Source organism: Drosophila willistoni, chromosome 3R (genome assembly GCF_018902025.1).
Source record: "Drosophila willistoni isolate 14030-0811.24 chromosome 3R, UCI_dwil_1.1, whole genome shotgun sequence".
In the NCBI taxonomy this organism is placed as follows: Eukaryota; Metazoa; Arthropoda; class Insecta; order Diptera; family Drosophilidae; genus Drosophila; species Drosophila willistoni.
The window spans coordinates 3,582,211-3,605,981 of NC_061086.1; the positions used below are offsets into that span (position 1 = coordinate 3,582,211).

At 37.7% G+C, this 23,771-nt stretch overlaps 5 protein-coding genes across 8 annotated transcripts; 4 read left to right on the forward strand and 1 right to left on the reverse strand.

The window, feature by feature from the left end:
* The first annotated feature begins 10,873 nt into the window (after window positions 1-10,873).
* LOC6650762 lies at window positions 10,874-12,859 on the forward strand. Of its 3 annotated transcripts, none has more exons than XM_023180617.2 (5): window positions 10,874-11,071; window positions 11,125-11,297; window positions 11,380-11,793; window positions 12,063-12,452; window positions 12,520-12,859. In XM_023180617.2, exons 1-5 carry the CDS (start codon window positions 10,936-10,938, stop codon window positions 12,721-12,723), a joined length of 1,317 nt encoding a protein of 438 aa, XP_023036385.2. In that variant the 5' UTR covers window positions 10,874-10,935; the 3' UTR covers window positions 12,724-12,859. The 3 variants fall into 3 exon arrangements, with proteins under 3 accessions (XP_023036385.2, XP_046865466.1, XP_046865471.1); XM_047009510.1 differs by having other exon boundaries at window positions 10,876-11,071; window positions 11,125-11,312; XM_047009515.1 differs by having other exon boundaries at window positions 10,877-11,071; window positions 11,125-11,312; window positions 12,544-12,859.
* LOC6650763 (coiled-coil domain-containing protein 115) lies at window positions 12,855-13,429 on the forward strand. The gene has a single exon (XM_002072737.3). It carries the CDS (start codon window positions 12,909-12,911, stop codon window positions 13,389-13,391), a length of 483 nt encoding a protein of 160 aa, XP_002072773.1. The 5' UTR covers window positions 12,855-12,908; the 3' UTR covers window positions 13,392-13,429.
* A 578-nt stretch (window positions 13,430-14,007) lies between these two features.
* On the forward strand, window positions 14,008-19,440 carry LOC6650764 (phosphatidylinositol 4-kinase type 2-beta). 2 transcript variants are annotated; one of them, XM_023180154.2, is made up of 8 exons: window positions 14,008-14,472; window positions 14,552-15,131; window positions 16,829-16,947; window positions 17,185-17,315; window positions 17,385-17,580; window positions 17,642-18,480; window positions 18,542-18,610; window positions 18,672-19,440. In XM_023180154.2, the coding sequence occupies exons 1-8, from the start codon at window positions 14,290-14,292 to the stop codon at window positions 18,673-18,675; spliced, it is 2,121 nt and encodes a 706-aa protein (XP_023035922.1). In that variant the 5' UTR covers window positions 14,008-14,289; the 3' UTR covers window positions 18,676-19,440. The 2 variants fall into 2 exon arrangements, with proteins under 2 accessions (XP_023035922.1, XP_002072774.2); XM_002072738.4 differs by lacking the exons at window positions 14,008-14,472; window positions 14,552-15,131 and adding an exon at window positions 15,454-16,122.
* On the reverse strand, window positions 19,306-22,276 carry LOC6650765 (DNA cross-link repair 1 protein). Its single transcript, XM_023180274.2, has 4 exons — window positions 22,205-22,276; window positions 20,841-22,119; window positions 20,319-20,772; window positions 19,306-20,249 (listed from the first exon to the last, which is right to left on the reverse strand). Exons 2-4 carry the CDS (start codon window positions 22,058-22,060, stop codon window positions 19,686-19,688), a joined length of 2,238 nt encoding a protein of 745 aa, XP_023036042.1. The 5' UTR covers window positions 22,061-22,119; window positions 22,205-22,276; the 3' UTR covers window positions 19,306-19,685.
* Window positions 22,277-22,602: 326 nt separating this feature from the next.
* On the forward strand, window positions 22,603-23,722 carry LOC6650766 (protein-L-isoaspartate(D-aspartate) O-methyltransferase). Its single transcript, XM_002072740.4, has 4 exons — window positions 22,603-22,740; window positions 22,803-22,939; window positions 23,015-23,419; window positions 23,484-23,722. The coding sequence occupies exons 1-4, from the start codon at window positions 22,686-22,688 to the stop codon at window positions 23,565-23,567; spliced, it is 681 nt and encodes a 226-aa protein (XP_002072776.1). The 5' UTR covers window positions 22,603-22,685; the 3' UTR covers window positions 23,568-23,722.
* The last annotated feature ends 49 nt before the right edge of the window (window positions 23,723-23,771 follow it).

The window sequence follows — 23,771 nt, forward strand, 5'->3', positions numbered from 1 at the left end:
TGATAGAACTTGGAACTTTAATATGCAAATCAAAATAACTGTTTATTTTTAGAACTGATATTAAAAAATATTTCCTTAAAAATATTTTTGCCTCAAACTTGTTTAGAGAACCAAAGAGTTTATACTCAAGTCTACAACTTTTCCTCATTTTTCTTAGTTGTCGACAACTACAAATCCTTGGAGAATTATCCACTTCAGTTTACAATAAGTCAATTAGATTTGAATCTAATAATGTTTCATTAGAGATTAATTAAAAGAGAAAATCTTTAATTTCTTAACTATGTTATAATTACAACTTTATTAAAGACCCGTAACTCCCTGAAATATTTAAAAAATAGTCCCAGTTATGGTATTCACTCCACATTGTTAGCTGGATTGGAGGTAACCTATATACTGAAGTGATAGTCGCAATGCCGTCGACAAGCTCTCACTGAAAATGCCACTCAAATTGAAGTTGGAGTGAAAACGAGCCACTGGAATACGGGGAGGAGACAGCCGTCAGTCGTCTTTGTCTCACTCCAACACACACACTCACATGGCCATAAAAAATAGTTGCCGTAATGAATGCAGCTGGAACGAATCTCAGCCACAGTAGTTGCCGGCCAACTCGAGGTCGAGGCGTAGCCCAGAGCAACAGCAACAACCAGAAACAACCACGAAAAATTTATGAAACACACAAACAAAAAGTGGTGGAGGAACGTTTAAATGGCGACATGGCGGCAGTGATTTCCAGGCTCGGAGGCGGATGGGGCAAAGCAGGGCGAGAGCAGGGAGAATTATGATGACAAGAGGAAGATGAAGATGGAGAGTACAAGAAAAAAAGAAAAAAGAGAAGGAAGGAAACACAAGAAAGAAGATGGCGATTTGCTGCAGGCGGCAAAAGGATAATAAATAATTGCCTTGACTTCAACTTCGACTCCATCGACTCCAAGTGCGACTTGTTCTCCGACTCTTCGTCTCTGTGGCAACATAATTTCTGTGGCCAGGGCCTGTCAATGCACATGTTGGGTTCGCTTCAGGGTTGTCGGTGGACAGCACCGACTGAGATGCACTTGTAGCCATGTGTTGGAAACACAAAAGACTGCGAAAAACAATAGTAGGAAAATTATAATCCCGGATAAGCTACGGATGAGAGGCAACGCCCTCGACAATTGCTTAACAATTGGCAGCTGCCCAGCTGATGTCAATGATGTCGATGCTGAAGATGATGATGATGATGATGATGAGTTTGGGTACCATGAGAAAATGCGGTTAACCACTCTTAAGCAAGGTCAAAGCGAAAGATCTGCGACGGCTAGAAGAGAATCTACTTCTGATTCTGCTTCTGACCAGCAATTGCCAGTTTCCAGTTGGCTAGTTGCGTGATTCATGTAATTATCCACCGATAGCCAACTATCGATTGATCTGAGATCTGCAGCAGCAGCAACAGCAGCAACATTTGATCGTGACATTTGATGGACATTTGCCGTCGCTGCTGTTTGCAAAATCAAATAGCCTGAAAGGTAAGGATGAGGATGTTGGTCGAGAAGGTGAAAGAGGCAAAGGTGGTTTCTACTTGCCCCGTCACTCAACCCATTAGAATCTCAATTGCACAAACTGACATCTTTACAAATTGCTATTGACGTTCGTTCAAATTGCTACGACTATTCAAAATCGGAATGGAATCAGAAGCGTTTAAACATTTAAATGAGACAATTTTCCCCATACACAAAGTGCGCGAGAGGGAGAGCAAATCATATTTAATTGGATTAAGTTGCTAAAATGGCCATCTAATCATTGAAAAACTCTATAATACTAAAACTACAAATACAAATAGTTCGGTTGTAGTTACTTATTTAATGAAGTAAGTAAGTCGTCTGGCCGACTTGGGTATACCATACACCAGGTGAAACAAATATTTAAAATTTCGAAAACCAAATGTATGTCTATTAAATTGTTTTAACATGCCTCATACCATATGCTATCTCGCTCACTCTACAAACACACGAGCACTCTAGCGCCGCCACTAGACAACGGCCAATTCTGCCCTTATGGATCGCGTAGCAAAATACGTTCATACGCATATTTTGCATGTTTCTAGTCCGATTTCAATAAAATTTGGTAGTTTGGTAGAAATAGATAAGATTAATTAGTCTGCCGAATTTGATTGCGATGGTCAAAAAATTGCAAGAGCCAATCGGTTTTTTCTAAATTATGGAGGCGGAAGTGGGCGTGGCAACATATTAAAATATATATATTCTGCACGCATACTAAGCCAATATACATACTAAATTTGGTGACTTTAGCTTTGTTAGTTTTCGAGAAAATCAGTTTTGTTTAATTTTCGGGGGCGGAAATGGGCGTGGCAAAATTTTTAAATAGTCAATATCTGCGCGTCTATTAAGCTAGCTTACATACCAAATTTAATGTCGGCAGCTTTCATAGTTTTTAAGAAAATCAGAGTTATGTAAATTCCGGGGGCGGAAGGGGGCGTTGCAAAAAGTTGGAACAATTATTTTCTACGCGCTAACTAAACAAGTATATAACCCAAATTTGATGTCTCTATCTGCCATACTTTTTAAGAAAAACAGTTTTATGTAAATTCCGGGGGCGGAAGGGGGCGTGGCAAAAATTTGAAACAAACTCGATAAGCGTACATACTACACGAGACTGCATACCAAATTTGGTGGACGGACGGACGGACGGACGGACGGACGGACGGACAGACGGACATGACTAGATCGACTCGGTTTTTGATCCTGATCAAGAATATATATACTTTGTGGGGTCGGAGATGCTTCCTTCTGCCTGTTACATACATTTTGGCGACTTTAATATACCATTTCACCCTATGGGTGTATGGTATAAAAATAGCATGAAATTATGGCAACTATCTAGATATCTAACTCTATCTAAATAATTTTTGTTTCCCTTGAGCAAGGACGCAAAAAGGTCCAAAATATGCAGTTGGTTAGACTCCAAGTTTTGTAAAGTTCTTAATACCTTTGAAATTTTCTTGTGAGGGTTTCCCAATTGACCTTGAATTGATAAACCCCAATGAGATACAACTAACGAGACAAAATTACTTTAAAAATTTAAAGTAATCTTTATCTTTATCGCTTGGTTCGCACAACCGACCAATTCCTTAGTGTAAGAACAAAGTGAAATTAAACGTTTTCTAGCTGACACCCATACTAAAGCACTTTGTTATGGCTTTCCTATTTAAAGTCACGTTAGATAACAGATAGCTGTCATACAAACAGCGATTGAAATGCAGTCTTTACTTATCTCCTCATGAAGGGATAATATTGTAAACTCTTCTAAATTATAAAAATATTTGAAAAATAAAACACACTTAAAGCAATTTAAAAACAATTTCTATAGAAACCAACCAATATTTGGAAAATCTGTATTTCTTAAAACAAATTCATTGAAGTATATTGACACTTAATTTATTTGTTTATGTGTACCTATAAATTAATAATATGGTGAAAACCCCGAATTAGAAATCTTTCTGCTTCACGCCGAACAAAACAGAGACGAATGTCTAAGCAAGAAATTAAATAATGTTTTATGTTAAGGGGTTTTTATACCCTTGCAATAAGGACACGACGAGACGAGTTCAAATACACAGTCTGTCCGACTGGAATAGAGCAAACTCCCGCTAGAACTACAGAGCTGAATAGAGTCTTCTACTACACTGGCTGTATATCTCGGATTTAACCATATCGGACCACTTTATCATGTAGCCCCGTTAATTTCCGAGCTATTGTCTTGAAAATAAATATTTGTAAGTTTTATATACATACCTATAAATGACTGTGTTAAATTCTATATCATTTAGCTCCCATACAAGGTGCGCGAAATAAGTAAGTGGGACACGACATTGCTATCTATACCAACTAAACCGATTAAGATATTAAAATAAAATACTTTTATCTTTATACTTCTTCATAAATATATTTCAGTCCATTAAAATGGAAAAAAAGCTTTGGGCAAAATTAGAAATAAATCAAACAAAATATTTTCAATTGTTAATTTGTGTCCAAATTTTAAAATGATAAATAAAAACCAACTGAAACAACTTTAAACGATTGAATAGCCCTCTCCTATGTTTTTTACCAATTCAAATATACGAGCTAATAATTAAGCGTGTTTTGGAGCATTTGGATGTCCAATTTGTCCGATTCTTGAAAAATGGCTTCTTATATGCCCTTTAAATTTGCAAATTGCTTATCGTGGGCACAAAAGCCGTTGAATCAAGACGCCTAAAAGACGCCTGCTTGTTGACCAGTCTAAAATAAGAATTGGAGAGACTTTTAAATAAGCTTCTGGGAGTTTTGTTGTATGATTGGGTGTATTGATGTATGTAACCTGTCCAAATGGCACAAAAACGATCTTGGACACTGAACATAGTTTTGTGCATTGATTTTATGGGTTTATCTAAATTAAACTGAGAGTACACACTTTGTATTTGTTGGCAAACTGTAAACGAGCAGCTTTATGCCTAGGCAGTAGCTCCGGTTTCATGAGTTTTTATACCATACACCCATAGGGTGAAATGGTATATTTAAGTCGCCAAAATGTATGTAACAGGCAGAAGGAAGCATCTCCGACCCCACAAAGTATATATATTCTTGATCAGGATCAAAAACCGAGTCGATCTAGCCATGTCCGTCTGTCCGTCCGTCCGTCCGTTTGTCCGTCCGTCCGTATGAACACCTAGATTTCGGAGACTAAAAGAGCTAGAGCCACCAAATTTGGTATGCAGTCTCGTGTAGTATGTACAGGTATCGAGTTTGTTTTAAATTTTTGCCACGCCCCCTTCCGCCCCCGGAATTTACCAAAAACAGATTTTCTTAAAAACTATGTAAGCTACCGACATTAAATTTGGTATGTAAGCTACCTTAATACACGCGCAGATATTGACTATTTAAAAATTTTGCCACGCCCATTTCTGCCCCCCAAATTAAACAAAACTGATTTTCTCGAAAACTAACAAAGCCAAAGTCACCAAATTTAGTATGTATATTGGCTTAGAATGCGCGCAGAATACATATATTTTAATATGTTGCCACGCCCACTTTCGCCTCCGTAATTTAGAAATAACCGAGATAGCATATGGTTATGAGGCATGTTAAAACAATTTAATAGACATACATTTGGTTTTCGAAATTTTAAATATTTGTTTCACCTGGTGTATGGTATACCCAAGTCGGCGAGACGACTTACTTACTTCATTTTCAATAGAAATAATTATTTGATCACTGCAAGACTTATGCACACATCTCGTGAATATCGATTGAGAAAATTACTCCCTATTTAGGATGCTAAGATATTGTATTTTATCGCTAGATTTCATATTGAGTTGTCACTCAATATTGGGCTATCAGAACAGGGGTTTCTTGCATAATTTTCCCAGTCTTTAAGTCATTTTTCACTGTGTTTTTATTTTTTTTTCAACGTGTTTTGCAATTTTGCTAATTGAGATCTCCACATCACAAATCTTCCACGCTTCCATAAGCACCGACGGACGGACGGACAGACGGACATGGCTATATCAACTCAGCTTCTCATGCTGATCACAAATATATATAGTTTATGGAGTCGAAAACGTCTCCTTCTGTGCGTTACGAACATCTGACCAATTTTATAGTACCCTCTACAAGGGTACAAGAAAACGAAAAACTGCATATTTTTGACAAAACAAATTGATAAGTCTTTGTCCCACTTACTTATTGCGCGTACCTTATTCATAATGTAGTTTTACCTGATCAAACTCGCAGTTAACATTCAAATAGAGAAATCGTAACGCTTAACGTAACGCTTTTCTACCGAAAAAGCTGATATACATATGAATACTTCGACTAAGTTGTATTTGCAGATATGCTCCTTGGGTAATTATGGCAACGTCTTTTATTATAATAACTTTAATGGAGTCTGAGAATGGACTAGGCTAGTCTTGGAAATAAATCAAAGTAAAATGTCCATTCGTATGGAAATCAGTCAAATATAAAAACTGACTTCTATATGAACATTTGCCACGTTAATTCGCCACATATTCGTGCCACTTTCTGTATGCATGAATGTGTGAGTGTGTGTATAAGAGTGTGCTCGTTCACCTGGGTAATAATTTTAAAATTTGGCTCAAAAGCTGCAATTTCTTGACGATGTTTTGCATATTATCAGCTAATTTCGAGATAAGCCAGCTAGCTGCAACTCTTTGTGGCAACCTCGTTGCCTTGCCATGAGTGTAATTTATGCCTCGCCATTGTTGGACGCCAATACACACATACATATGTACATACAAATATCTCTACATATATAGAGAAGAAAAAAAATGTACAAAAAAATATTTATGCAAATTACAATTGTGCGCTTGGCCATATTTTATTGCATTTTCAAATATAATTGCAAGCTGAAGAGTTTGCGCTTTGCGCCAGCGATTTAATCTCGTTTAATTGCTGAGACTTAACAAAAAAGTAGTGCAACAACAACAAAATAGCCTGCCCATGTGTCGGCATGATGACGGGCGGGCAGACGGATTGCAAGAGCTATGGGGCAACCATGGGTGGGGCAGATTACAGCTGGCTTACAATAATTGCATCAATGTCAAGTATTTATGCTTGACGAGAGGTGGAGTGAGTGGATACTCGTTGCTGAAGGTGCGCCAATTGATGGCCTGCTGGACACCTTGTGTCTTCCATCCCATCCTTTCTGCATGCCTTCGTTACTTGTTTTTCGTTAATGGCTCTTCGCAGGACCCCAAAGATTTTCCGCATTAATATTGGTAATTTTATGAAGGGCGACACAGTGTGCGGCGGCTCGATTAACTCGATGTTGCAAAATTCGTTGCACCTGCAAAAATTCAACGCGTGCCGCTTGTCCTTATTGTCCTCGTTGCCCAGCAAGACTGAATTAAACAGGGGGTAAGAATTGGAATTTTACAGAAACCCATTTGGGATCATCTACTAAAAATCGTCTTTTACTTTAAGGCATTCTTGAAATTTACACAAACATCAGTGGCGGATCTCCCAGGGATCATATGGTTTTAATATCGCCCCTTAGAACTTTTCTCCTAACTATAGTCATACATTTGTTCGGAAGTGTGTTTTAATCCCCATTAATCTCCTAGATTTGGATCTATCTTATTTAATTCATAGGGGAGTGCCTTCTCTACGACATGTTCCACTACTATCATAAATATTCACTTTTTAATGGAATTTGTTTTCAATCGAATGGATCAAATTAAGAAGGTTAAGCTCAAAGAATTGTAAAGCATTAAGCATCAAACAAGCATAATTCAAAATAAGCAAGTTTTTGTTATAAAATATTCTGAATTGGCGCCAAATATAGAAAGCATTATAAAGGCACAAATTTTCTATTCCATTCAAGGACTCTTAAGGACAAGTGCAACCATAAGAAAAGTGTTCCATCAACTACATATAATATTGGCTCACCTACTTCGTGTATACGCAATAAATATGTATACATATATATATATATATTTATAGTAGATCCAGGGGTGCCTAATGTACTTTATCACCCGTTACGCGGCTAGATCATTTATGGCCTAGAGGCGACTTAAAAATAACGAAATGAAAGGTAAATTAATGACGTTATTTTCGCATTAGCTGGGGCAGCCATGACACGAGCAGTCATAAGCATTTTGCCTAATTGCTGTAATTATTGATAGCCCTGGTCCTGTTCCAGGGGGACAGATCTCCTTTTAACCCTTTGTTTTAACTACACCTGAAACTGACCCCTGGCTGGTTGACGCCGACGCCGACGCCAACGTCGACTTTGATGTTGATGTTCAGTTTTCGGTTGCAATTTCAAAAGCGATTATGCTAATTGACCCACTGAGAAAGAAGCCAGCCCGTAATTTTGTACAATTAATGCAACACAAATTGTGTGTACTTTTCGCTGCAAAAAGAAAGAGCCCCGAAAAAAATGGAGACCTCTTCAAAGCCAACAATAAATATTTAAATTTTTCTTAAGCCCACCCCCCTCCAACTGCCACACTATCGCTTCCTAATTGCCTACACAACAACGGCAGCAGCTGAAAGAAATAAAACTTAAAAGCGTTAAATTTATGAGGCCAAAGCAAGTGGCTAGTCAAACATGGATGGTGGCAAAGGGCCATAGGTGCTATGAGGGGGGGGACCAAGGGTAAAGGGGGCGGAAGGAAAGCCCTCTGGTTGGTTGAATTCGGCAAAGTTTCCATTTCATATGCGCGCGCATTTAAATGCATTTCCTTTGCTTCTTTTTTTGCCATACAAAAGGTGTGTGTGTGTGTGTGTGTGTGTGTGTGTGTGTGTGTGTGTGTGTGTGGGTCATAAATTCATAACTTTGTGGAAAATCATAAAAACTGAATTTATTGCTTAATTGTATATATGCTCAAGTTGGAAGTCATTTGGCATTTTAATACCCTTACCGAGAGTACGAGGATCTTATTGGGTGTCTCTTATAGACACAGAGAAGAAACCTACATAAAGGTGGACATATTTTTACTTTATATGTTTTACTATAATTTACATTTAATATGTATAAATTTTAAAGTATGTATTTTATATGCAGACAAAATAATAGACAGCACATTTTAAAGCGTTTTGGAATATTCTTTGACTTTATTCTCTATATATGTTTCCAAAATAAAAAAAAAGGTCTCTCAACCTCGACTCGGACTCGAATAAATAATAATAATAATTGCATATTCTAAAAATTGCTTATTGATTTTGGTTTTTTTTTACTTAAAGTTTTTAGGTTAATAATTTCCATAAGAACCAAGATGAATTCCCACGTTCCAAACCACGAGGGGAAAAGGGGAGGAGAAGTGTTCCGGGAAAGTCTTACCCAAAACGTCGAGTAAAAGGTCTGGCACCTGGCCAGACAGTTTGTCTATAAGAACTCTGTGCAAAATTGTGGGAGTGGGAGATAGTGTCTCTGGCCAGTTAGAGAAAGAGAGACAGAGAATTCCTTGCATAAAGCCAATTAAATTAAGAAATCTGATGCAAAGACAACAACATCAACAGCAGCAGCAGCAGCAACAGCAACGGCAACGCCAACGACAATGGTTAAAGGAAATAAACGTGAATCACACCAAGACTTTTTGCCTTCTACTTGACAATGTGCAACGATCAGGTTCAGTTCATCCTGCTGGAAACATGGCCGTAAGATAACTCAAAGAAAAGGGTTAGACCAACAAAATGTGTCAATAGGAAACATGTAAGAGTTGATATTAGATCTAACTTGGCTTAGAATTTACTCTTTGAAATACACTTGATATTTCCATATTTATCGTACATTTTAAGTTATTTTATTTATGTAGGATTCGGCCAAAAACTTTTTTAAATTTTTAAAAAAAATTTTACAACATTTCATAATCTCTTTAGAATTGTTTTTAAACGATTTTAGAACCAGATTTAACCAGATAAAGAAGCTACTTTAAATTACTGTAGAAACATTTCTTTCACAATATCAGAATTCTTCAATATTATCTAGTGAATTTTGTGAGTCCTGTAAAGACTCATATTACATTCATTTCAGTTATCACCCTTCTGCGCCCATGATAAAAACTGAGAGGTGTAGTTGTTTTTATTTTACAATTGGTATTTAACAATAAAAAATAAAAAAAAATGAAGCCCAAAATACAAGAACGAAAAACTCTGCGCTTGCCTTCAAGCTTATTTAACATAAATCGAATGGCTACTGAAATACACGGTCCACAGGACCAGACTTTGGTCTTCTTATCTGTAAAGAATGACGATGGGCTTGGGGTTGGTGGATATGCCGGGCCAATTTCATTGAGTAAAGGTGCAGCAAGAGCGAACGACCTTAAGACCAAAGAGCATTTGCAGACGAAAAGTTAAAGACAAATCACGACCAGAATACACAGAAACAGAGACAGGGACGACGACGGCAGAAGGCAAGTAAGTTAGTAAGTAGGACGCCTGGACAGGATTTCGCACCTTGGGCAGACGGAGGTATGAGACTGACCCAACTAATAAGAGACAGCCAGCAACGACTACTACAACAACAGCGACTACGACGACTTGGACTTCGATTTCGAGTCAAAAAAAAAAAACAACATGGCATAATAAATAAAAGCCAAGTAGCTGCCTCTGGGTCTGGTCTTTCTGGTCTCCAGTCTGGCCTGGTCTCTGTGTTGGAGGAGGCTGAGCCCAAAGCCTCTCTTGCGATTTTCACAAGTTGATATCGCAAACACAAAATGTTAATGAGCAATTTCAAGATGGTGCGAAGTGATTTCATTATTTAAACTTTTGTTTTTCTTCTCTCTGTTTCGAGAGGTTTTCTACAGTGTCTTTTTTTCTGTTTTTCGGGTTTTTTTCTTTTTTTGGGTAATGAAAGCGAAATAATTTTAATTGGAGATACTCTTATTCGAAGCCAAATTAATTATTTCCTGTCAAATTAGTTTTGAAATTTGGCATAAATTACCTACATACATTCCAATGCTTATAAACATATATATGTACATACATATATACATGGTACATACAATGTATGAATATGCAGCAGAGTCAACAGCATGCTGGCTGCAAAATGTCACCTGTCTTCGGCTCCGTTTCCATCTCCATGTCTCTCTGATCAGCTGCATAAATTAACTATACCATATGTATGTTTATATGTATGGTCCCCAGTCCCCAGGTTGATTAATTGGCTCGTATTTGATGATTAAAACATAAATTGCATCATTCAGATGGGGTTGCATTGAAATTACACTTAATTAAATAAGAAAGCCATTTAAAGTTAAAGTAGAAACAGAATTGATCAGGATACAGAGATCCAAAGATAGAAGCTTTTAGCTATTGAGGTTCATTTAGGAAGATAACGGAAAGGAAATATTCTTTAGTGGTTTTTCGCTCTGTTCCCTGTTCTTTTTTTCGATATTAAGTTTTTTGACCCCAATTGACTACGATAATAGTTGCCCTGGCAATGAAAATCAGAAAAATGTTTTTTTTTATCTACTATATGGTAATCCTTTTAGTTATTCAACGCACCAATTGTACTCTATGCGTCACAAAGGTAATCGTACGTGTTCCTAAAGAAAAGGACATTGGACTTATATTTGGTAAGTAGGTCCATGCAGTCAACTATATTTTCCACATCTTACCCATCTTTCAGATCTAACAGTAACCAACAAAGGTGAAAAAAAAGACATCCAAGAGTTTGTTGTGACCTCAGATGGCACTTGTACGTTGAACACAACCAATGGGGATCAGGTTAGAAATGTTGGACGAATTTTTGGTGGGGATTTTGGTGCCATTCAGCCGGGCAAAACTGAAACCATTTCTCTAGTATGGCCGACTGTGGTTGGTCAAACCCATTAAATATGTAGCATGAAATATCTTTACTTTTTACCGTGTCCATTTTATATAGTCACTTTACAATCGTGTGGGCACATGCCCCATCATTATAAGCACTACAAACTCACAGAACGAATTGTCTCATACATTGCAATTGCTCCATTTTGATACGCGTTTTGAAACATTGGATCCCGAAAAACATTCACTGCGTAAGCATCGGGATTTTACGGATTGCAATAACTGGGACAAGGACTATTTTCATAATTGCACGCCTCTAAATTGTGAGGAACGGTATTTTGGCCAACGTAGTTTCTACAACTTTAAGACGGAGCAGTGTGAGCAAGTGACTCCTTGTTCAAGCCAGGATGAGTATTACGACATGTATGCAAATGAGTGTGTGGATAAGAATAATTTCATAACTGAAGAAGAGCTGGAGCAGATTAGAGATGGCAAATTTGATAACAACTATTTGGAATTGCGCGGTGGTGTAAGTTATTCGATTCAAAATTACACTCGGATTACATAGATTTATGAAGCTATCGTAATAAGTTTGCTTTTTAATTCTGCCGCCTTTTTATTGAGAACTCATAGTGAGTTAGGATTAAGAAATAGGGGGGGAATATAAAATTGAGCAAGATGTTTGAATAGTGGGAGGCAGTGTTGGTTAAGATTCAATTAAGTCGGTGCTGGTTAATGCTCTGAGGCGCCGCGGAATGTTCAATTAAATTTCAAAACTGCTCCACAATTTCATTTTAGAGCTCGAATGGAAATAAGGAAACACCAACAGCTTCGACAAAGAAAGGATGTTCATCGAAGCCAAAACAATGTAGCTCTGGCAGACTTTCTTTGCAGGATTTTAACAATTGCTTACAGCATTTAGAAATGGGTAAAACGGAAGAGGAAATCAATCAGGGGAAAGCAATTAGGGAGTCACAGCCAAATATGTCGGGAAAAAAATCTACACTGGGATTGAGCTTGACCAGTTTTTACTATGACTGGTATTTGCCTTGGAGGTCGGAGAATATCGAGGAGGAGGAGCAAGATCGAGAAGGAACAATATTGGCTGGCAGTCATGAAGTTTCTTCGGGAGCACGAAAATTAGATATCTTGGGTTGGATAGGGCTAATAAGCAAAGGGCTATTTATTGTGAGTAGTAAATAAGGGCTAAGCCTTTAATACCAATTTAATTTAGGCATAAGCATGTTGTTTTTAGATCCTATTGTTAATTATTTTTCAGATGGCGCTCACTTGTGTAACCTACATCTTTATATGTATTACCATTTACGGTTTCCTGGAATTGGTGTCCAAGCTAAAAAAACCAGAGACATTCGATGGCTTAAGCAGAAAGTTAACTCCTCGAGATACAGAAAGCCAACATAGCATTGTGACCAGCACTAGTTGCATGTCCCAGCGTTAATCATTGTACAATTTCCATTCGAAGAAAACAATATTGTATATTTGCCCGCGGTATTCAGCTTTTGGATTTGAAATTTTATTAGTTGCTTCGTATCTTGATTTTTTTATAAATTGAAGTTGGTAACACTGCCACCACATCTCGCTAGTGCTTCTTCTTTTTCAATCATATGATTTAACTCCCGTAAAATGTCAACACAAAAAATTGAAAAGGAAGCTGCTAGCCAACTGTTGGATTCCCTTTACCTGGACATGTTCCATTTAATCGAGGACCACACGCAAAGCCGCATTAATATTGAACGAACAAACGCCAGTGGAGCCATTCTTCTTGCCAGAACGCGTTTCCAACAAGGAGGCAATAATTCAGTCTCCGTCGCACAGATACCCACCAAAAATAGTACAGAATTTAATGCCCTTTGTCGGGTTGTAAGTGCATCTGACGAAAAGAACGGAAATGAGATAAGCATCGAACGTCACGCTGTGGAGAAGTCTACTGGATACGTGGAGCCTCTAAATTGGTTTAGTGTACTGCCACCAATGAGTCTTCGGCAGGCCGCTTCTACATTTAAAGATTGTATTGAATTGCTGGCAGAGAGCGCTAATCTTCAACGACAATTGGATGCTATAATTAATAACATCTCCAGCATGAAGCAGTTTATAATAAAGCAATAAATATTCGCATAAATATGTACATTTATTTAAGACCAAAATTGTAATCCTACATAGAAACAAAATTTTAACCAAGTAACGAGTATTTTCTTTTTGCGACATTTGGTCACTCTAAACAAAAAAAAAATTTGAAAGTTCTTAATGGAGGTGAGCACTATCAGGAATGTTCGCAAGACAGTGATTGTATAGTATTTATATATTTAGTACAATTATGTGGTTAACATAATGATCCGGAAATATTATTGATTAAAAGTAATCATTATCAATTAAATTAACCTTAATTAAATCCGGAATTAATTTTTAAATTTATCCATATGATTTATACACGTTTCCTAGTCACAGTGACTGGGTTATTGGTATTTGCCTCAGACAATTCTCATCTCTATTGTTCTTGGCAAAAAAAAAAAAATCAAAGTTTTCGCGTAATTTATTTAATATTTCAGTTCGCTGTAAGCCATAAATTTGCTTAAATAAATAAACTTAATAAATAGTGTTGTATTTATTCGTAATATTCAAATTTGAAAACGGCAGGGGAAAAAAGGACTTCACTTTTAAGGAAATATTACTAAGAAATAGTATAAATAATCAATAATATATACCAAATCTAAAACAATAAAATTGGACGATTGCACACAACCACACACATATATATCCTCACTCATATGGTATGCAAATATGCGAAATATGAGCACCAGAGGTGAAACAGACAGTAGGAGATAACAAAGCAAAAGCAAACGCCCGAAAAGTGACAAGAGCAACAACAACAGCGCGCGTCTTTGTTGTTGTGTCTGCAAACCATCATTACACTACCCAACGTCCGCCCCCAACCCATACCCACACCTACATCTACACGTATACAGACATACGCATACATACATACCTCGTGTCTCCCACTTTAGCCATGAGTTATGAAAAATCCACAGATCCTCCACTACTGCAACTTGAGGATGAAGTTGATCTCATTGGGGATTATGTCAAAGACCAGAGCACCAGCAATAATAATGAACAGCAACAGCTGTTCACACATTTAAACGGCTTGGATGCCAATTCAAGCAATATCAATCAGCTGACCACCAAAGTTGAGGTAAGTGGTGTGAGCTGGAATTTATATGCATATGGCCAGAGAATCTATATAAGAATCTATGTATATAATCTTTTTCTAGATCAACACAATTGGATTGGGTAAAGGGCGCATCAAGAAAAAGTCCAAACGAACGCGTGAACCCATGCTTTTGACTATGGATGATGATGATGACGATATCCACGTAGATGGTAAAGGAGATCACCCGGATGATGATGCCGATGCTGATGATGATGACGACGATGAAGAAGATGTGTTACTTAATCGAAAACCAGTCTCCAGCAACAACATTGTTAATCCAGCCCTGCGCAATGGTAATAGACACAAAATCACAACTGCCGAAGAGAGCAGCAGCAATGAGAGTCTTTGCTCACCGCAACCGTTGGCGATTAGTCACTTAACAGCAGCAACAGCATCAGCCAAATCAACGTCGCCTTCAAAATCTTCAACGCTTATAGCCCGACTGCCTCACGAGGAGGTCGATGATATTTGTCTAGTGCCAGAAATTGATTTCGAGGGTATGTCCACGGACGCAGGCAGTGATAATCGAGAATCCCAGCCTCTTCTGGGCGGTGGAGGAGGTGGCATTCGTATAAGCCACGTACTCGGTGGCCTAGGACATGGACATGATCATGTAGATCTATTATCAAACGTATTTGGCGGTAAGTCATACGAAAAGTACAAAGAGATGAAGTCATACAAGTGATTAAGTAAAATGTGTGGGGCTTCCTGTGGCAACAGCATCATATGAATATACATACATATGTACGTATGAATGTTGTTGTTGTGTGTGTGTGTCTATGTGGGTCCCAGTCTGTCGAGTGTTAAGATTAAACAAATACAACTACTCCGTTGTTCTTACTCTTATCGGTTTTAGTAAATCCCCCATAAAATGAGGTATACCCTAAATAGGCCATATTGACTTATTCAATGGAAATGAAGTTCGTTCGATTCATGGTTTCATACAACATATTTATCAAGTCGTCTTTCGGTTTTAATTCAAATTGTGCAAAAAGTTGTATAGGTATAGGTTCTCCGGTTGTTCTTTAACAATTGACAATCTTTCAGTCAATCAAAGAAATTGAGATTTCTTTTTTTATGAACTGAATGAAAATGGAACCTTTGCCAGACTGCACATAGTTAAGAACAACAACACACGATCAAGACAAGACAAGAAAAACTTTGACATCAACAATAATGCTAGAACAATGAGTAAATATTTTGACCAGTTCACACCGAAGGAGAAGCGACGGCAGCATCAACGAGAGCAACAGCAATCATCAACTGAGGACGATGGACAAACGCAACAGCGAAGGCAGCCGACTGCACCGAGGAGAAAGGCAAGTCAACCGGTGAAACCGACTGATAACCGCGATTTGGAGCATCCAACAACAAGCAAGCCGATTGTATTACCCAGTTCGGAAAGTTTACAGCCATCTGAAATCTCCACATCGATGCCATATGCCTGCATTTGCTGCAAGGAAAGGTGTCAGAGTTTAGAAAAGGATTATCTACCTGCAGCATCGGACCTCGAAGATGAACCACCCATTTTGTTTGATGCGCCATCAATGAAACGTGGCTCGGATGATACAGTAACTGTGAAAATTGAACGACCACGATGTCAATGTGCCAATTGTCCCCTGAGGAACTTGTGTAAGTGGTCGACTCCAAACCAACAACAAATGTTGGTGTGGCGCACTCACCCACACCTTATCGGAAATGCTTTAGCTATGCTAATTTCGACCTGTATACTACACTCTGAACTTATCAGCTGTGTGTGTGTGTGTGAGAGGTGCTAAGTTGGAATATCTACAGGCAGTAGAAGGTGTTTGAAGTCACACAATGACACGTCCATCGTTAAGCTCAAGTCGCGAAAATTTTATACAACATGTGTTTACCATTTACCAGGATAACTCGGAGTTTAATGATAACTTTGATTTTATAGGTTCATATGTTGAATGATTGATTGATTTTTCTTGTGTTCCTCATGGCTGGCCACTTTAGAATTTACACAAATTGCCTACTTCGTGGCAATGTCAAGGTCTCATCGAAACCCACTTTTGTTGGCTATTATTAACCAACAGCTGGCACGTAAATGCCAAGAGAAAAGAGACCCAACTTGTCTGTCGCTCTCAGTACCGACTTGAGCTCCTCTCCCCGACCTCTTCGTTCATTATAAATATTTCAACAAAATGTTCTTTCAATTACAAAATTGTTGAAAACAATTTCTCTGCAGTGTAATTCGAGTGAATATTGTTTGCAGTATGCCTATATTCTTTCTACGAACAAATTTGATTTGTATTATTACTTGAATAGACCATAAAAATACATATTTTATAATGGAATTATTTAATTACAGATGATCCACTTTTTTCTGAGGTTGTGGCCCAATCGGAATTGGCCATTGAGCAAGGTGTGTTGCCCGAACGTATTTATCAGGGTAGCAGTGGTTCCTATTTTGTGAAAGATCCTTCAAATGTGAGTAGACTTTAAAGTAAAATATTTAATTATTGCGTTACGCATGGGTCTTGGGGTGTTGAGATTTAACCGCACCAAAGCCCAAAACATATAGACGCATAGAGCAAATATAGTTCCAACAAACGGGGAAGTCCTGCAATTGAGTTGAATTTTTATGGGACTTTTGGTTTAGATTGGACACATATTGTGCATGTCATTCAATTAACTAATAATTTAATGTTGCTTATCCTTATTTAGCGCTGTGTTGCCGTATTTAAACCTAAAGATGAAGAGCCATACGGCCGACTGAATCCAAAATGGACCAAATGGATGCACAAGCTTTGCTGTCCCTGTTGTTTTGGACGTGCTTGCTTGATTCCAAATCAGGGGTGAGCTCTTCTAAAACAAATATGCAATTTTCTAAAGGTGAACAACTACATTTGTGTTTTGTTTTCTAGGTATCTTTCGGAAGCGGGTGCCAGTTTGGTGGATCGCAAATTAAATTTAAACGTGGTGCCAAAGACTCGGGTGGTTCGACTTGTGGCCGAGAGTTTCAACTATGCACGCATTGATCGCCAAAAAGCCAAACTTAAGAAACGCATCAAGGAGCATTATCCATCAGCTCATTTCAATCGCATGAGTTTGCCTCTAAAGGTTTGTCTTGCCTATCACTCCAGAAGAATTTAGGCTAATATGGTCTCTTCTTTTCCGGCAGACTGGTTCCTTTCAAATGTTTGTAGAAGGCTACAAAGATGCCGACTATTGGCTGCGTCGATTTGAGAGCGAACCATTGTCACCCGCTGTGGCAAAGTCATTTCAGTTGCAATTCGAGCGACTTGTTGTCCTGGACTATATCATACGAAATACAGATCGGGGCAACGATAATTGGCTAATCAAATATGTGGCTCCCAAAGTAACTGGAGAAGTGGGTGGTACTGGTGGCCGCACCATGACAGAAGCCTTACGTCCTAATAATAATAACCAGGGACAAAAACGTCAGCAGCAAATTGCTGATATTAATGAATCCCCTCCGTTACACTCTGCTGGTGGTAATCCAACAACTTCCGATTACATGGGCAGGGAGAATCAAAATAGCCAGCAGCGTAAGCCAAATAGTTCAACCAGTAGTGAAGAGGATGGACAAACAAAAGCTGATCAATCGAAAGATTCACACGCTTCGGATGTTCCATGGAATTTAGTGGATTCTCCACAAATCAAAATTGCAGCTATTGATAATGGTCTGGCATTTCCTTTTAAACACCCAGACTCATGGCGCGCTTATCCCTATCATTGGGCTTGGTTACCTCAAGCCAAAGTGCCATTTAGTGAAGACATTAAGGATCATGTGTTGCCACAGTTGTCAGATATGAATTTTGTTGAGGAAATATGCTTTGAACTGTTATATCTGTTCCAACAGGATCGTGGATTCGATAAGCGTCTCTTTGAGCGTCAAATGTCTGTGATGCGAGGCCAGATCTTAAATCTGACTCAAGCATTAAGGGATGGTAAATCTCCTGTACAACTGGTTCAGATGCCAGCCGTTGTTGTAGAGCGGTAAGCCGAGCTCAATTGCACTAAAGTCTTATTTTTATTTCTTAATGAACTTTAATTTTAGCTCCAGTGGCAGTCGGTTCTTTTCCTTCACCCAGCGCTTCCAGAACAAGAGTCCATTCTTCTCTTGGTGGTAAGATATTGCAAATCCTGCCAAATATGCCAGTTATGTATATTTATTTTTCGTTTATTAGTTAATTAGCGTTGTTCATACACCAAGTGTAAACCCCACCAAATGGAAAAACCAAATCTGGCATGCCGAATTCGTGAATTAGGTCAAAGCCCACATCCCACGTCTTTAAACGCTTTATTGTTGTCTAGTTTATCTCAAAAAAAAAAAAAAAACAAAACAAAACAAAAAAAAATCTAAAGTTTTTAGTTTTAGTAAGGAAAATATTGAAAATTTTTTAAGTACAAAATTTGGTCAAACTTTTTTATCTTCTCTCTGCTGATCATTATTATTACCATACATTTCTTTTCGTTATTTTGGAACGTTTGTGCAAAGATAGAAAGAAATTAAATCGAAATTGTATCGTAAACTTTCTCATCGTCATTCCAAATGAATCATATATAAGCACACATATCAGTGAGGTAATCAAAATGTAAATTTATGCTATACAATAATACATATAAATATATATATCTATCAATATTTATTCATCGATTGCCGTTATATTGTTTCACTTTGTAATGTTTTAGTTATTAAACTCTGAACTTTTCAGAATTTTTCATGAAACTAGGAAATGGGGGTTTAGTTTGCACAGTCTTGATACTATTTTGGATAAATTCGATTAAGTATGTATGTGAAATTAGAGGAAAATATATATATAAATATACAATTATGAATGTATTGAATAACTGTGTATACATTATTAAATTAAATGCCTTGTATTGTACTATAATATTTATGTCTTACTTGAGTAACAAATTAAATTATTGATCAAACTAACAGATCACAAACAATTCTTTAACGAATTCTCAACATCTTAGTTTTACCTAATTTTTTTTTACATCTGAAATCGAATGCTAATTTTTGTTGACAGAGTTTTAAATGCATTTAAAAAATATTCAATAGACAACAACAGATTACTGACAAAAATATTGAGCTTGAATCTAAAGTTCAAAATGAGTAAGAGCATAATTAACCAACGAATTAACTTACCAATATCTAGCAACTGGAATGGATTGATAAATACAAAAAGACAATGCTATAAAAATGAAAGCATATCATCCGATGCATCTGATGTCAACCTGCTCACGGGTTGTGGTTGATGGAGTTGATCTTGTACTGGGCTGTGAGAAATGGACGCACTTGAAGCAATTGTCGCATTTGCATTTTCTTCGTTTGCATTAGTTTTGTTTGATGGACTAAGCGGGCTTATGACCATTTCATTACTTGCAACTGATTTACAAATCGATGACATTTTCGATTTTTGGATTTGAGGCGTGTTTTTTAAAAATGTTGTAATAGATGGCTGAAACGCTTTGGACAACATGCTGGCAGGTCCTTCATAGTCATACCAGTTAGTTGGCACTTTTCCAGTAACAAACAGATCCCTTTCTGTTGGAACTGTGCTAATTACCTTACGTGGCTTTAGAAAGCGAACAAATCTTTCCAGTTCTTTATAGCTAGAGTGTTCCGAATATTCAATGCCTATAACACTAATCCGTTTGCCATATGATGGTTTTCTGTTCTTCTCCCAACCACTTGGTCTTAGCGCCAGGATCATATCGTATTTATCTTGGTATAAATCGAAATACTGCACCAGGCTCTAAAAAAAAAACGCAATGGATTAACATGTTGATGAAGTACATGTGGAGTAGTATTCTGTTATACTTACTGGATAGCTTATCTGTCCTAAACCTATTACATGCAAATTCGCCTCATTTGGATCATCATATAAGTATGTTTCAGCGTCCGGCAAATGTAAGCAATCGATGGCTGCCCGTCGATGCGGCTCAGTCCAGACTTTTAATTTAAACTCTTTGGCCACTGTTAGCCAAATTTTTTCTTTGCCAATTACATACGCGCCACAGACATGGAGAATACGCTTGTCCTTGTGTTTGTTGTGAAACTCTTTAACCAAACTTACGGCACGATCAATGCTTTCACTTTGATGGGAAAAATCATAATTTTTATTTAGATAGGTTGTATCAAGATAAAGCACGTCCAATTGCGGGTTATTCCAGAAAATGGGTAATGATTCCATCTCAAAGTTGGCTCGAAAATCACCAGTGTGGAGTATAGTTTGGCCAGAGCTAAGCTTGAAGAAGAACATCAAGGCACCAGGACAACTATAAAGAAAAAGTAAGAGATGAGAATAGAGATAAAACATGTATTACAGTTTACTGCTTTTACTTACTGATTAGCATCAATTGCAGTAATCTCAATATTATCTATTATAATTGTCTGATCTACATCAATCTCGTTTATATAAATGTCATCTAGTTTTATAAACGTGCGCACCAGGCGCGCCGTAGTTGGACTCATGTAAATCGGAAGGGAAAACTTGCGGGTGAGACCAATATAATGATCAGCATGATAATGGCTAAGAAAATAATGAGTTACATTGGGAATTACACCAAATTGGAAACCATCTACACAGAAATTTGTGCCTTCAACGATTTTGTACGGTGGACACGGTTTTGGTGATCCCCGTGGTCTTCGCGAGTTCGTGGGTTTGACTATGTCAACTGGACTCGGAATCTTGAGCACCTGCATGATATTCTCATGGGCATTTAAGGGCTCTAGGGTTCTCTTAGGAGAAATTGGGTTTTTCTCTATCACAACTGGACTTGGAATCATGAGCTCCTCTATGATATTCTCATTGGGATCTAAGAACTCTAGGCTTTTTTTAGGAGAAATTGTGGCTTTCTGTATGTCAACTTGACTAGGAATCAAGGGCTCCTGTATGATATTCTCATTGGTATCTAAGGGCTCTAGGCATTTCTTAGGTGTAATGCCGAGCACCGTAAGAGTTTGATCATCTTCATCAGTACAAAGATCAATAACATCATTTGATTCCGTTTTGACATTATTAATCTTTGCGTTTCGTAAAGGCTGTTTTCTAAACCTCGTTCGGAGCTTCATCTTGGGTTCTGTCTCATCACTGAAAGCGTTTGTGGCAGTTGTTGAAGTCGACGTTGTGGTTTCATCATCAAAGAGACGTTTGCGTCCCTTTTGTCGCACTCGGTTCGTCGTCTTCTTTTTGTTTTTAGATGAGGAAGTCAAAGTTGTCATAGGTACAGCTACTTCAACTTTATAGTTTTTCGCTGCACTCTTGAAGAAGGAATCAATGCGCATTTGTCCCTGTGGTGGTTCCTTTTTATTTACACGCTTTACTGTAGTATTTGCCACAATTTTCTTTGTATTTTCCGCATTCTCACTATTTGCGCCTCTTTTTTTCTTAACTGTTGTTGCCGCCCGACGACCTCGAGACGCTTTGGCCACCTTGTTTGGAGTCTCCGGTGAAATAACAACACATTCTGTTGCTGATGTGCTATTGGAGTTTTCACTAAAATACGAATTTTGCAACTCGTTTAGGTTTTTCAAACGTATTTTTCCTACATTCGAGGTAGCCATTTGGGATTAGTGGGTGGACACTCGATCACTGCAGATTACTAATGCCTCTTCAAAATATCCTGTGTGTTTGGATAATTGGAATTGTCTTCGTTATAGAATGGTAAATACATGGGTAATTTTGCCACGAGTACATTACAAACTTACATGCATTAAATGGTCTCAAAACATAAATATCCTTATAAGTGTTGTAAAAGTAACAGTGTTGCATAAATAATAGTGACTTCTTAACAACAAATAATGGTACAAAGAACTTAAGATAGCTCATTGAACAGCTGATTATAAACTAAGTGGATGACAAAAAATAAATTAAAAATTTACAAACATTTATTATATTTACTTTAATAGTTAGCTATTGTTACTTTCAGACCTATATGATACATTTAGCATTTTTTCATATTTTCTTATGAAATATATGGTATATAATCTACCAAAAACTAGATGAATTGAGATTGGGACTTTTGTAAAACATTCATGACGTAGATGCTGGCAAAAGTTGTAAACTTGCTGGCGTCATCTTGTATTGTTAGATCCACTTAACTATTCTACTTCTTACTTTTGCCGTCTCAAGCAGGAAAAAGAAAAAAAAATTGCAATTAAACTAGGAATATTTATCCGTGCTTTCAGCATGGCCTGGCGTTCCGTAGGTGCTAGCAATGAAGATCTTATACGCCAATTAAAGGGTAAGTAAATGCATTTTTTTGTCCTTATATTATAATTCGATTTGTAATTTTCTTTTGGTTAGAATACGGCGTCATTGGGAGCGATGCAGTCGCCAAGGCCATGATAGAGACAGATCGCAAGTTCTATTCGCCTCGAAATCCCTATATGGATGCTCCCCAACCTATAGGAGGCGGTGTAACCATCAGTGCTCCACATATGGTAAGAGAGCCAGCAGTTGCAAATGCAAAACAGAATTTGTAAATTCATGACATATAATCCTATCATTACCTGCAGCATGCCTTTGCTTTAGAATATTTAAGAGATCATTTGCAACCTGGAGCCCATATCCTTGATGTGGGCTCTGGTTCCGGCTATTTGACGGCCTGTTTTTATCGTTACGTCAAGGCAAAAGGTGATCATCCAAATACCAAAATTGTGGGAATCGAACATCAATCGTCGCTGGTGCAAATGAGTAAAGCTAATTTGAATGCCGATGATCGCTCCATGTTAGATTCGGAGAAACTAATCATTGTGGAAGGCGATGGACGAAAGGGTCATCCTAGCCATGCACCATATCAGGCCATTCATGTTGGAGCTGCTGCTCCAGATACGCCCACCGAATTGATCAATCAATTGGCCAATGGAGGCAGACTGATTGTACCAGTCGGGCCTGAAGGTGGCTCTCAGTATATGCAGCAAGTAGGTGAATTCAAGTTCTCTCAAACTATTTAATCTCTAATTTATTAATTCCATGCAACCTTAGTATGACAAGGATGCCAATGGAAAAGTGCAGATGACCCGCCTTATGGGCGTTATGTATGTTCCCCTAACGGACTTGCGCTCCTGACTGAGTTTTTTGTGGAAATTTGTGATCGTTGGTATCTTGTTTGGCTTGGTTCTTTTTCGTTTATGGAAATATTATTATCCATAGATGTCATATTAGATTTAAATCACAAGTTTATCAGTTCGTTTAATTAAAAGATATTTTGTTTAATATGTGTACTACACAATGTGTTAAAGTTACTCAGAATTTGAAATTCAAGTTTGGAAA